Here is a 12,683-nt window from a genome sequence, read left to right on the forward strand (position 1 = left end):
TAATGCAAAACTGGTCAGGAGACGTTACGAGAGAAGCTTTATCGGCGAGTATAGGCTGGACGGTTCCTGGTCGAAGATCAGATGAAGGATTTATGGTGTAACATGACCGAAGATGAATCAGCAGGATCAAGGAATTTTTGTCGTGGGGCGTGTCTGGATCACTGTCTTTTAGTATCAGCGTTTACAATCGCGGCCACTATACTTTTTCCAAGGATAGGGCTTTCGCAGACGCCATCGAGAACAAAAAACTTGAGCATTATTAACAATAAAACTTTATTTCGTATAAATTCCGCTTGTTTTACTATGAAAATGAATGACCTACATTGTTGTAACACTATTGATACTTGATTTCTGGTCTTATCTATATAATCATGAATCGAAGCTGATGAAACAGTTGAAGACTGACATTCCTGATCGAGGCGGTCAAGTACATTTATGTTCCAAATAATGATCATTCTTGCAGAGACTGGTTATTATTATCACAGTAATATGCTACGTAGCACCATAGCCAGGATCTGTGCATCATTGCATTTTATTCGTATTCATTTCAATAACGCACACTCTGATTCGGCCTACAGATTTTATCCCATGCAGTAGCACGCAAAGTACCAAAGAACCTCCAGTTTTACGAGAATTATCACAGTGTCTCTGAATACTGTCCTTTTCTTATATGCAGAACGGGTAGGCCTATATAGCTTGAGACCAACCAGATGAGACAGTGGTATTGTCTGGAATCTGGGAGAAAAGTCACGATTTTTGCCAGATCCCGCGTTGACGCACCGTGCAGCCCTCTATAGTGATGCGGGGATGCTATATTTCAGTTCGGTTCATGATTAATGTCCCTAGAACCCGCCGGGGCCCTAGAAATCACGGCTATTCCTACATGTATATGTTCTAATGCATCTAATACGCTATTCCTGTCATAGACACCGCAACAGAGACGGAACCAGCTTTGAATAATCTATACTTCAGTGTCATTTTAGTTTCCTTCGCCGTATAATGCTGAGAATGTGATACTTTACATTATTGCTTGGTGGTTTCTAAGCAACGCCCGACTCCAATCACTGCAGAGATTACGGCGGTCCTGTACGTTAATCATTCAATACAAAAACCACCAGTCAGGCTGGTGCCTGAAATACTTCCATTGCATACCCTAAAGAAACGCATTGCTACCCGCATGCAACTGCGTCCAAGTTTGAATTTAACTGAAATATCAAAGACACTGGTGATACTGATCATAGTTTCTCCTATACCAATTATGGCACCAGATTATTTCGGACAAAACCCACTCTATACCATACTGCCTGCCAAAAAGGTATTTTAGTAATCCATCCAAGAAACAGATACTTATATACAGAGACTCTCATACCGCGCATCATACATTACCTAAGTGACGTATTTTAACAGATTCAACTTGCAAAGCACAAGCCATAGGCAAGTTTCTAAAATCGCTTGGTAAATCTAGTCTTGTTCTTAGCCAGGCGCGCATAGCTGTTGTATGCGTTCAAGTCTACTTTTGTGAACGCTGAAGGTTGACTTCTGTCCGGATAAACACTGGGCATGAGGGCAGGAAGACCATTGGGAAGACTGGTGTCTGTAACATTTGACCTTTGATCTGACCTTATCACGATTTTCACATCGTCATTGTTGTAAATCTGATCTAAATACCCCTCAAGGTCGACCACACGGTGCTCAGAAAGGCGCAGTTTTTGTTCCATTTCCTCCAAGCGTTTCTCTAAACTCCTGTCCCGCATTGACGAACGCCCTGTGAGAATTTCCTCAATAGCGTCGTCCTTCTGTTTCTGAGCTTCTAACAAAGTCAAGGACGCCTTCAATTGTGTGTTCTCCGTCATCATTTTGCGCTGTGATACCTCCATCTCACGCAACTGTGTGGTCAGTGAATCCACTTCACTGTTACTATCCGCAATTTTGACCACGTGTTTCCGAAATCCCTCATTCGTGGTCATGACGTCATCAAGAAGACTCTGCACCAATTCCCGCCTTGACATTTCCTCTCGTAGTGATTTTTGTAAGTGTGAATTGTAATCTTTCAAAGACTTTACCTCCTGCTTCAGAATATCGGCCATTCCCACATCCCCATCAGTATCCATTTCACTGTGGAATGTTTGAGTCCCGGCATCGCTGACCTCAGTCACAGCAACGCGATGCCGCTGCTGACGAGGACTTCGCGAGGACAGCGCCACCCGTTCTCTCAACAGCTTCTCATTCTCTCGCTGCAGTTGCTGCAATTCACCAATAGCAACAGATATCTCAGTATCTTTATCCGCGATTCTCCTTTGTTGTTTCCTCGATTCATCCTCCAAAACCTGGATCTTAGCCAAGTACTTCTGCCTGTCGTGTTCCGCATTCATCATATCCTTCTCAAGTTTCCTGACGTAGTTTTCCTTTTTACCCTCCTCCGCTAAACGTCTCTGAGCATCCTCTTTCTCCTCGTACAACTCATCCATTTCCCCCCTCAGTTCACCAACAGTCTGATGTAGTTTGATATTTTTCTCCCGCAATTTTGAATTCTCAGACATTGCTCGCCTATTCTCATCCTGCATGTTCCGAATAACTTCCAGAACATTCATAGTGTCCTTTTCAAGGTCAGCCAGGTTTTCAGAGTTCCGATCAAATTTCAAAAAGGGATCACTAGAATCACTGTCCTCTAGTTCTGGCGACTGCGGTTTATAACGCGGACTTTTTTTAGGCACTTCATACCGTGGACTTTTCTCATACCTTGGACTGGCCTTAGATCCTTCGTACCTGGGGCTGTTACCAGTAGTATACGGTTGCGGACCCCGCTTAGGTTTTGAACGCGGTGTTCGCATTTCCAAGTCACTGTTGGGATCATCGGAATAGCTTTGACGCTTCTTAGCTGGACCCATTTGCGAACTTCTTCCAAACGGCTTATTGGCACCCCTTTCTCCCCAATTACCCCCACGGTTGCTCCTACCCTGATTCGTATCAGAGTCGGACATGTCACTTATTTTCCTATTTGGCTTATACTTTGTGTTATCCGGCGGAGGTTCATTTTCTTCTCTTGGTGTATTTTTATTTGGTCCCTTCCTCGGAGGGTTTTCAACGCGAGTAGGCTTGCCTGGATAGTCTTTACCCCTCCCATGCCTTGGAGGTTCCCTGGCAGGAGTCCTTTCTCTCATTATCGGTTCGCTTGGTTCTCTCTGTGTAGGCCGAGAACTTGGGTGATTTGGGACATTCCTTTCTTTTGATTTCGGAGTCCTTGGAGTTGGCGTCGGTCGCTTCCGTGGAGTTGGCTCCCTCACTTTCTCGTCCTCTGCAAGTTCTTTCCTTCGATCCTCTTCTTCACCATCAGACTCCTCCACTCCTTCAATATCAGTATTTTCTCTACTCTGTGCATTATCAACCTGATCATCACTATTTGATTCGTGAGGCGCACCATCTGTTCGATCAGCATTGTCATCCTCCATTGTCCTCGTTCGTTCCTTTTCGACGTCCTTGCCATCTTCTTCAGCATTCCCATTATTTTCAAAACTATCCGGCTTAGTGCCATCTGCTTCTCTGGTTGTATCTTTTGATGGGGCTTCTGGTTCCTTTTCTTGTGCTCTCTCTGACGATTTCTCGGCCTCCCGATCCTTCTCCCGAGTTCTATCAGATTCCTCTTTCTTTTCCTTTGCGACATTCGGCTTATCATCATTTTCGTCCTTCTTTTTCGTTTCCTCTTTCTCAGGTTTAGGCTCTTGTTTTGGTTCTGGTGCCGGAGTCTTCGGTTTTGGGGTTGGTGGTTTCTCCTCTTCTTTCTCCTTAGTTATTACCGGTGCTTTAGGATCACCCTTCACCTCTTCTTTCACTTCCTCCCCTGTTTCCTTCTGCTTTTCAGAGGACACTTCGGGACTTGCACTCTTCTCTGGTTCTTTCTTATCACCATCACCTACGTCCTTTTCGTCTTTCTTATCAGAATCCTCAGTATTCGTTTTGTTTTCATCACTATTTTTATCACCATTGCCAGCTTTTCCTTTCCTATCGCTATCTGCATCAGTTCTTTCTTTTTCCTCCGGTTTTGGTTCATCAGCAGCCTTTTCTTCCCCTTTATCCTCATCCAACGTCGGACCACCTTTTGGTGACTCTATGACCGTATCTGGCTCCTTGGTATCAGTTTCGGCCGGTTTCTCTCCTTCATCATCTTTATGACTATCTGGATTATCTTTACCATCTTTGCCGGACACCGCACTGCCTCGCCTCGACCCGTCTGCGTCATTAGCGTCCTTCTTCAACGAAACGCTCGTAACATGCTTGGCATTTAGAAAAGAGTTCCGGCGTGATTTGCTACCCAATGATACCTGCGATGAAGACATTTGTTTTTTATCGTCTTCTGTTGAGGCCGTGTTGCCCATTGCCGATCCTTGATCGTCACCAGCGTCAGGTTTCTTTGCCGGATCATCTTTCTCACCTTTGTTTTCAGGCGGAGTATCGTCATTTGTTTTAGAGTCTGTTTGCTTTTCTGAATCGCCCGCGGTTGAAGCGTCAGGTTTTTCATTTTCACTATTTGTCTTTTTAACGTCTTGTTTATCTTTACCATTATCCTTTGAGCTATTATCCTTTGGCGGATCTTTCCCAGCAGATCCAGGTTTCTGTGCGTCACTTCCTTTTTTGTCGCCATCTTTGCCTTTCTTACCCTTGTCCTTATCCTTTCCTTTTGCCATTTTTGATTGAATATTTTTACTGTCGTCTGCTAAATTACTGTTGAACTGAGAACGTCTGCGTTCTTCAAGAACTTTAGTTTTCTCCTTCGTCTTCTCCGTTGAATCAACCGTGAACGTGCTCTCCTTTTCTGCAGGTTTGTCCACAGGAAACGTGTCCTCTCGTCCAAGGGAAGACACACTCCCCTTGGAAGAGCTACTAAACTTAGGATCTTTTGATTTCACAGGTGCCAAAGTCTCAGCAGCTGCCATTTCAAGTCACTACCGCTTCAAAAAGAAGCACGAAAAACGAACTCGCTGTCATGTTTGCTGTATCCATGTGCGTTGTCTTTCAGGATGTATTGACCGTCAGTAGCTATAGATAGTGACGTCCCAGAGCCGCTGATCGGAATACCATCCGAGGATTGATTTATATCTGGAGATGCACAGCTCGTTGTCCGATGATCACAGCACGTTCGTGGGCTCCTCCGCCAAGTCACAGCCAAACAGACAGTCTGAAATGAGAGACGCACTTGAAATGCAGTGTTGTCAGATCGTTACACATACATGTACACTGTAACTAAGCGGTTCACATTTATCAAATATGACATGAGAGTCAATCATGAGAGCCTATAGCTGTCAATGAAATGTAAATTTAAGCTAATCAATATGAATGTCATCAACAATGCATAGCTTCGTATTTTCAAGCATGCCGCAAATCAATGTATTCTCATTGAGTATTCAAATCGATTCATAATGATCTTGACTTTACTTTCAATAAACTTGATATTTATAGAGAACTTGGAAGTACATTATAGTGTGCACATTACTGTGACCATTGATTGACCCATGATACGTCTATGGATGTGTCTCGTCGCAGTGTATGTGACAAGTATCAGAAAATATAACTCATTTATCAACATCATTGTGTTCATGAATGGCATTGCCAACACCGTTTTTCTATTCTGATATAAAGTCGAATTTGTGATGGCCTAATGCTCAGACGACAGCGGGGTGAAAGTGTATGACCTGGCCTTCATTTAAGCATCTACATCACTGACCTATGAAAGTATATCAACATGGTCCAAATGTACTGCAAAGCTTTTGAACCATTGTGCAAGACAACCAAAATATCAGTACGCAAATGGGGTAGTTTATCATTCCTTAGTTTTTCAAATGAATATGGAATGACTATGATTCCCACCATGGTTTCGGTAACCCCATTGGTTTGCCTTGTTGTCAAAAGGCAGACGTGAGTGAGCGCGTTGATTTAAAAGCAATGCATACGTGTACCATAATGATCTGGTGGCCGAGTTGTATTCATCAGTATTTGCTAAATGGAAATAAAAATTTGAATGACCATCCTTCAACTCAATTAAGGGCACAATATGAAGATGAGCAAGTAAATTAAAGGAAGATGCAGCATGAAAGCCGTGCGTTTAGTGCAGCCAAGACTATTCCTCATCCATCTTGACCCTCGATGCGATTGACATTGGTACAACGCGGAGCTATGGGCCATACCGCTGGAAGTTCAGCATGTTGTTCATCTAGCACTATATAAAGACATGTATAGGCAACAATCGAATGGATCCACAATTGCTTTTACAATATATACTAGATTGGGAATGTTACAGTACTAAATAAGTCCAAGACTTGACACAGAAAAACATACCCGAAGTAATAAATATTCCTGTTGACAGATTTCCAATCAAAATGAGCACAAATGCAAATTTAAGTTCCGTGGTTTCTTTAGCGGTATTTCCAACGGCTTCATATCGGATACAAGTCTGTTCGACTGTAGATGGTATCTCTACATACCTGAGCGCAATCGAAATATAGCATTGCTGGATTATATATTTAAGTCGACACCAAATTATGAAGTGTGCCACGCAATGAAGTTTACACCGTTGGCTTTTGGTCAATATTTTCATGTGCAATAGCACGAGTGGCAATAGATTTAAAGAAAGATTAATTTAGTCAAGGGTTTGAATGAAAATTACTAGCAATGCGAACTGTCAACCCCCTGGGAATTTCCTAGACTCCCGGGGCAGTCCATCGCGTCATCCAAGTTGGATCTCCTTATGGATGTGAGGGTGAGGGACGAGGCCTGTCCACAGCGTCCGGAGACGCGAAAGGAGATGAAAACCAAATAATAGAGATGGTAACGGAAGTGGAGGAATCGACGCCAAGAGGAGGTGGAGGAGGAGGAGAGGTCGAATGCAGTCACACATAAAGTTGCACGAACGAGAGAAGGAGGTGAGCATCAATGTAGTCACACGTTGAGTTGGACAAGCAATATACAGCCCACCGCTTGGTCAGGAGCAATGGCGGAACATTGCAATTGCAACAGTATCGAACGTTTTACCTTCCATTAGATGTGACATGAAGTGACATTGAACGGATATTATGAATGATGGACGTTAGTGGACGAAATGCAAATCGCTGATCAATACGTGGTAGGAAGTACGGCAGCACCAGTCGCGAGGTCAGTTTGTCATGACAGACATGAACGATCGATGGAGTCCACACATAGAAACATTTAAGCCAGATTAGATGTACAATGATTGATTGGTTGTACACCTACAGCTAGAACTAATCACAGATTGTTCCTGGTCCGATTATAACATCCATCTTCTGCTCCCCACCCAATGCCCTTATGCAGTCGGAAGCGCCCCCGATCCCCTCGGTGCCAAATCTCTGATGCGCTGAAATCTCCGAGCAGGGGAAACGAACTATCCTGGCCTGGTTCCCTTAGCTTTGGAGAAATATGTACAATCCATAGTTTTTCAGTCTCACATATCAAAACTCCAAGGACACTGAGATATATATAATATAATCATTGTCATCAGACAAAACAATGATACCTTAATTTATGCTTCCCGTAGAATTTAGCCTGGAGAAACATGATTGTATACACCTGGCCAAAGTCTTTGAGATGTCTTGCCCCGTAATACGTTTTCAAGGTGACTTTGTAATCCCAGCATCCGCTTCTCTTTGTCGTCATCTAATATGCCTCTTATCAAATGCATAGCGAAATGGAAGGAGAAAACAAATGGACTTGACAGGGATACACATAGTAGATGTAGGTTCTTACCTTCTTTTGATCCATATTGAGATGATTTTTTTCCAATTCCTTTCTATAGTTCGTTCCCCTTGCACTGATTTACATCCCGAGGGCATAGCCCATGGAATCCCCGCCAAAGTATAGGCCTTAGCCTATAAACGCTTCGGCAGTTCAATGTTAGCTTTGTGCTGTCCTTTGGGAGATCCGCACACGATGACAATGTCATTTCAGTTAAAGCACAAAAGGATTATTCTATCATTGATTCAAGTTATCTCGCATTTAAAATCCAACTAATAGCCGTGTGGAGATAAAAAGCTTAAATGCCTATACACTTCGCCATTTGGAGAGGCACGCTGTCCTTGTGTAAGTAAAGCTAAATCCAATTGAATAATTCCAGAGAGTGAATCATTTGGTCATCGCGCGCGGAAATGTGTAGTCGTGATTGCTTTTCGTTGCTTGATCTTTTGTTGCCTCTTTAAATCGACTTCAGCTTTATAAACTTTGCTGGACAAAATCAATATTGGAAATCAAACGAACGACCGCTCAGCTATTCTGGTTCTTTTATCATGGGTATAAAAAGGTCTTTCACTTTCGTATTAGATAGATCATACATTAGAGATGGTAAAGACAAATAACAGCCACTCTTTTCAAGATTGACAATGAAGGAACGACTACACTGGGTCAAACATATATGATTATGTCCCAAAGAGTCAATAGTGAACCATTTCACCTGTTTACTACTCGCAAAATATTTTCATAAAGCGAGCGTTTTACTGGTACGCTCAAATCGAAGACGCGACTGAAGATAGTTGTGAGCTTACAGGCCGGTAGGCTTGTCTACTGGTATCACCCAACACTGAACTGATTTTTAACCCGTTACCGTTTTCGGGTGGTCTTGTTGGTTGGCAAACGGCAATGGTATCTGTCTTGTAATCTGTCAGAATACAAAATACACACCTGTTGCCCGATTGGTTGTAGCTTTCGTCGCAAATCGGACTTCAATTCAAACGTATAAATCATCCATATACAATAGGGACCCGGCGGGCCGGACACTTTTTCCAGGGGGACATTTTGAACTTCTACACCGGCCCTTTCCATCATAGTCTCCGTTCATGGCTTCACTAACGTCAGCTATGCCACGGTCAGTCCTACACGGGTCTTATTTTGGACCACAAACGACAGGGTTTCTTTAGAAACGTGACAGCCTTATCGAAAACATCTTCAGCAACTCTTCTCTATGGTATTTTAATGTACAACCGTAAATTATCAAGTTGCAGCAGTAGTTGAGCATACTAATTTGATATTTTTCCCAATAAACCATCCAGGGAACATGGAAGAGGAACTAGACCAAAACAATTGAAGATAATTATGTCCAAAGAAATGTTGAATGGTGAACCATCCAATAATTTTCGCAGGGGATATCATGTTATGAAACTCCACCCAAAAATATTATGGAATTTCACTCAGAATGTTGAATAGAACTTCCATCTACTCCCTGTGAATAACACAAACAATCCCAAGCTTGTAGAGCAAGTATTTTATTAAAACAATTACAGCCTCTACATGTACAGAGTAGAAAACAGCTGGCAATACGCAATAATGTACACAGATGCTATAATTTCATTACCATTCCTTACATGTTAATGTACAACATCTCCATTGTATTCTCAAGTTCTAGTACAGAACCCACTATTCATTCCATCATGTCCTTCATCATTTGGAACAATCTGCAAGTTCAGCATCATCCTGCACATACCAATCAGGTAGAAATGAATACATCGAATCAGGAGGGTGGCACTCCCATACCACTTTGTCTCTGGAAACTTTTGGCTTATAGCGGAATACATATGGAGACCTGAAATGAAGACATACATTTGGAAAATGCTATACCTATTTCACGAGGACTGAATAATAAGGGTTTAACCTGCCTTGACAATGCAGGTTAAAGGGGAAATTAAACTGAGAAGGAGATGTTAAGCAGATATAAGCTGACTCAACTTAGCTTTAATCTTCAAGAGAGGTGACTCTAATGGGGCCAATTATCAAGTACGTATGTACATATCTCCGACATTTCAGTTCTACCTCCCCACTTCGGGCTCATTTTTTCTACACATACCTGGTACTGTTATCCATTACCATGACTTTCTTCACAAATGAGAGGAAAGCATTGAGAAAGTTGAAACAGATTCCTGCATTCCACATGTTGGGTTTGTCCTGCAAAAGAAAACGAACAATGGAAAGAATCACCACAAGAGACCCTGTCATACATGTTCGTATCTTTTTATTTAATTCTCAAGTTTCTTCTTTAACTGAGTTTATAATATGCTCTCCAAGATGTGTAAATTACTGTCAGAGATCCTAAAAAATTGAACTCTGGATGACATAACACAGAGATTACGAGCTTGTGTTATAGATCTCTCACGCTTTCATACCTCTTGCTTCATTGGATTCCATGAAGCGGATCATCTAATTTGCCCTCTGTGCTGCCATCTGTGAGATGATCGGCCACCAACAAGTGCTTTGAGCAAGGGCCTCTTTTACCTCTCTTACCTCTCCATGAGAAAGGGAAGAGGTGAACTTCAAATTAAAAGCTTTCGACTTACTCTGACCATATTTGGTATCTCCATAGTCCTGTACGTTTTAAGTTCCCTGACAATTCCATCATCATCTCTGAAGCCACATATGATCTTGGGGATACCAACCAGGAATGACTGGGCCCACCACTTCTTCAGCTTGAATCTGCAAGAAGAATAGCCAAACCATACCACGCATCAAAATGATTTCCGCTGTTTTGTAAAGTTTTATTTGCAAGATAAGGGTATCTTTATACACCAAGTGTTCTGTACCTCTGAGATTTCATGAAATCACATATAAAACAATCTGTAGATAGGAGCCAATCTTCAAATACAATTTCACTTGGGTGACTTGAACAATGTACAGCAGAAGGCAAAATCTACCTTTCCAAAAGTGCCAACTATATTGACCCTGTGGCACCGGCATGAGATTTGCAATTTTAACATTCTTACCTCATGAATGAACTTTCTTGTCTTGGATGAGTGAGCAGTCTGCTTGTTTTAAGTTCAACCATAGTCTTAGGATTATCTGGATCACAACAGTCTACTTCACCAGCAAAAACTGAAACAGAGAGTCAACCCTAGATTTGAGGACAGAACCCCATTTACAACAGTTATCACTTTTAAACTGAAAAATGAACACAATCTTATCATATTTGAAGGCAACTGCCGTTCCAACCTAAGCAGAGCTTGTTAATTGGACTCGTATTGAGATATTCGACAGCAGCAAATGTTTCCATTCATGTGCAATGTAACTGTCCCTCGTATTTGCTTTGTTTTCAGTTGGAACCTTCTTTCCTTGGTCCTCAATATTGTTATCCATAAACTGAGAGGCTGCTTCCTTCAGACAGCCCTTCACCTACCTAATGAATGAGACTCCAGTCTGGATCTCACCACCACATTGTACCCTGGGTTGCTATTCACAGGAGTACTGGCATTCTCTGGCTGTCCATGTGGCTTGGCTGAAAAGAAGAGTACCGTAGGTTCAAAATAAGGCAAGAAATCTCACTACTGATTGCAAGATAAGCTTCTAGTCAGTTCTTCAACTGGTTAGCCATCTAAATCTATAGTCATTAAAATATTTTAACAGGCTCATCACAAGTGGCATATGGCAGCAAAATACACTTTAATGGTACAAGTGTCACTGCGCTAAAACAGTTTTAACAACTTACAAGCCACTACATACTGCTCAAACTTGTAGCCCCAATATGACATCTCCTCCTGTCTTTGAGACGTATTATTCCGCTCGTCAATTCTCTCCTGTGTTTCGTACTCGCACATGTAGTAGGTATCGTGAAACTTGACCACAGACACAATCCATCCTTCTCTTTCTTCAAATGGAGTGCAAAGTAACTTGGTCAACAGGCCACGCCAGCATATGAAATCTGTGAAGATCCTGAAGAGAAAAAAGTTCAGAGTCAGTTGCATGTTCCTCCCCTGACACACATTACTAATCTAATGGAGTACACTGATGGTTATTGAATTCATGGGATAAGAGACAATTCGTAGGACTGAAGAGACCAGTCTGCACGACCACTGAAAACGGAAGCTTATTGGACTAGTTTACAGTAAGCTACTCGGGGGGGGGGGGGGGGGGGGGGGGGGATAAAGCTTCATAAAGGCCCTTATCGGCTTAAGCTACGAATGAGAGGATCCTGGAAGCTATATTTAAATTGACTTAAGTTTAAGCAGACATACTTTCCACGGTTTCTGGCATCAGGAGAAGCAGCATCCGTAATTGTTGGTGGGAGAAACTTGTTTGGGTGATCCCGAATCCAGCGCAGTAAATCATCGATTGGACTACTGATCTTACCAGCATCGTCTTGCTTTATAAAAGTGTCATAACCAAGACGCAGATCAAGGTGTAGGTTTTTCGTGTTTGAGGGAGGGCGATAGAACTTTAACAGATGGTTGTCATTGTGATATTGTCTCGACTCATCTAGGCAGAAACAGCCCACTTCCCTTGGTTCTCTGAAGAAAGGGAAATTTTGGCTAAAATTGTTGGCATTGTTTGATAGGAATTTTGGAACTGGTTCCACTAAACCCTCGAGGCGAGGAACCTTATTTCGGGTGTCCCTGGGAGGGGAGGAACGTCTTTTCATAATTTCGAACTAAAATATGCCTGCACATCGTGAGAATCATTCAAAGTTTGCGACATAAAATATGAAAAAACATCATAATTTTTGATTTCGCGTAAGGATTGTTTCTTGATATAACCTTTGCAGACAAATTCCACAATGCCCGTTGTTCCCTTTTTCTGTTGGCGACACAATTCGGCCGTTTGCATATAGGGGGCTCCCTCGACGATTCATAACCACGTGGGGCGTTTCTCCTATAGTATCGGACGATAAGCGCTCGATTATGCCACTGATTCGACTGGTCTCCTCA

General features: G+C 42.4%; 2 protein-coding genes across 2 annotated transcripts; both read right to left on the reverse strand.

Annotated features, from left to right (window-relative positions):
* Positions 1-249: 249 nt before the first annotated feature.
* Positions 250-8,188, reverse strand: LOC135494336 (zinc finger CCCH domain-containing protein 13-like). The gene is made up of 2 exons (XM_064782255.1): positions 7,753-8,188; positions 250-5,173 (listed from the first exon to the last, which is right to left on the reverse strand). Exon 2 carries the CDS (start codon positions 4,929-4,931, stop codon positions 1,443-1,445), a length of 3,489 nt encoding a protein of 1,162 aa, XP_064638325.1. The 5' UTR covers positions 4,932-5,173; positions 7,753-8,188; the 3' UTR covers positions 250-1,442.
* A 1,063-nt stretch (positions 8,189-9,251) lies between these two features.
* LOC135502543 (decapping and exoribonuclease protein-like) lies at positions 9,252-12,482 on the reverse strand. Its single transcript, XM_064795523.1, has 7 exons — positions 11,994-12,482; positions 11,468-11,691; positions 11,159-11,257; positions 10,749-10,857; positions 10,326-10,461; positions 9,839-9,936; positions 9,252-9,577 (listed from the first exon to the last, which is right to left on the reverse strand). The coding sequence occupies exons 1-7, from the start codon at positions 12,395-12,397 to the stop codon at positions 9,436-9,438; spliced, it is 1,212 nt and encodes a 403-aa protein (XP_064651593.1). The 5' UTR covers positions 12,398-12,482; the 3' UTR covers positions 9,252-9,435.
* Positions 12,483-12,683: the final 201 nt, after the last annotated feature.

Source organism: Lineus longissimus, chromosome 1 (assembly GCF_910592395.1).
Source record: "Lineus longissimus chromosome 1, tnLinLong1.2, whole genome shotgun sequence".
NCBI lineage: Eukaryota > Metazoa > Nemertea > Pilidiophora > Heteronemertea > Lineidae > Lineus > Lineus longissimus.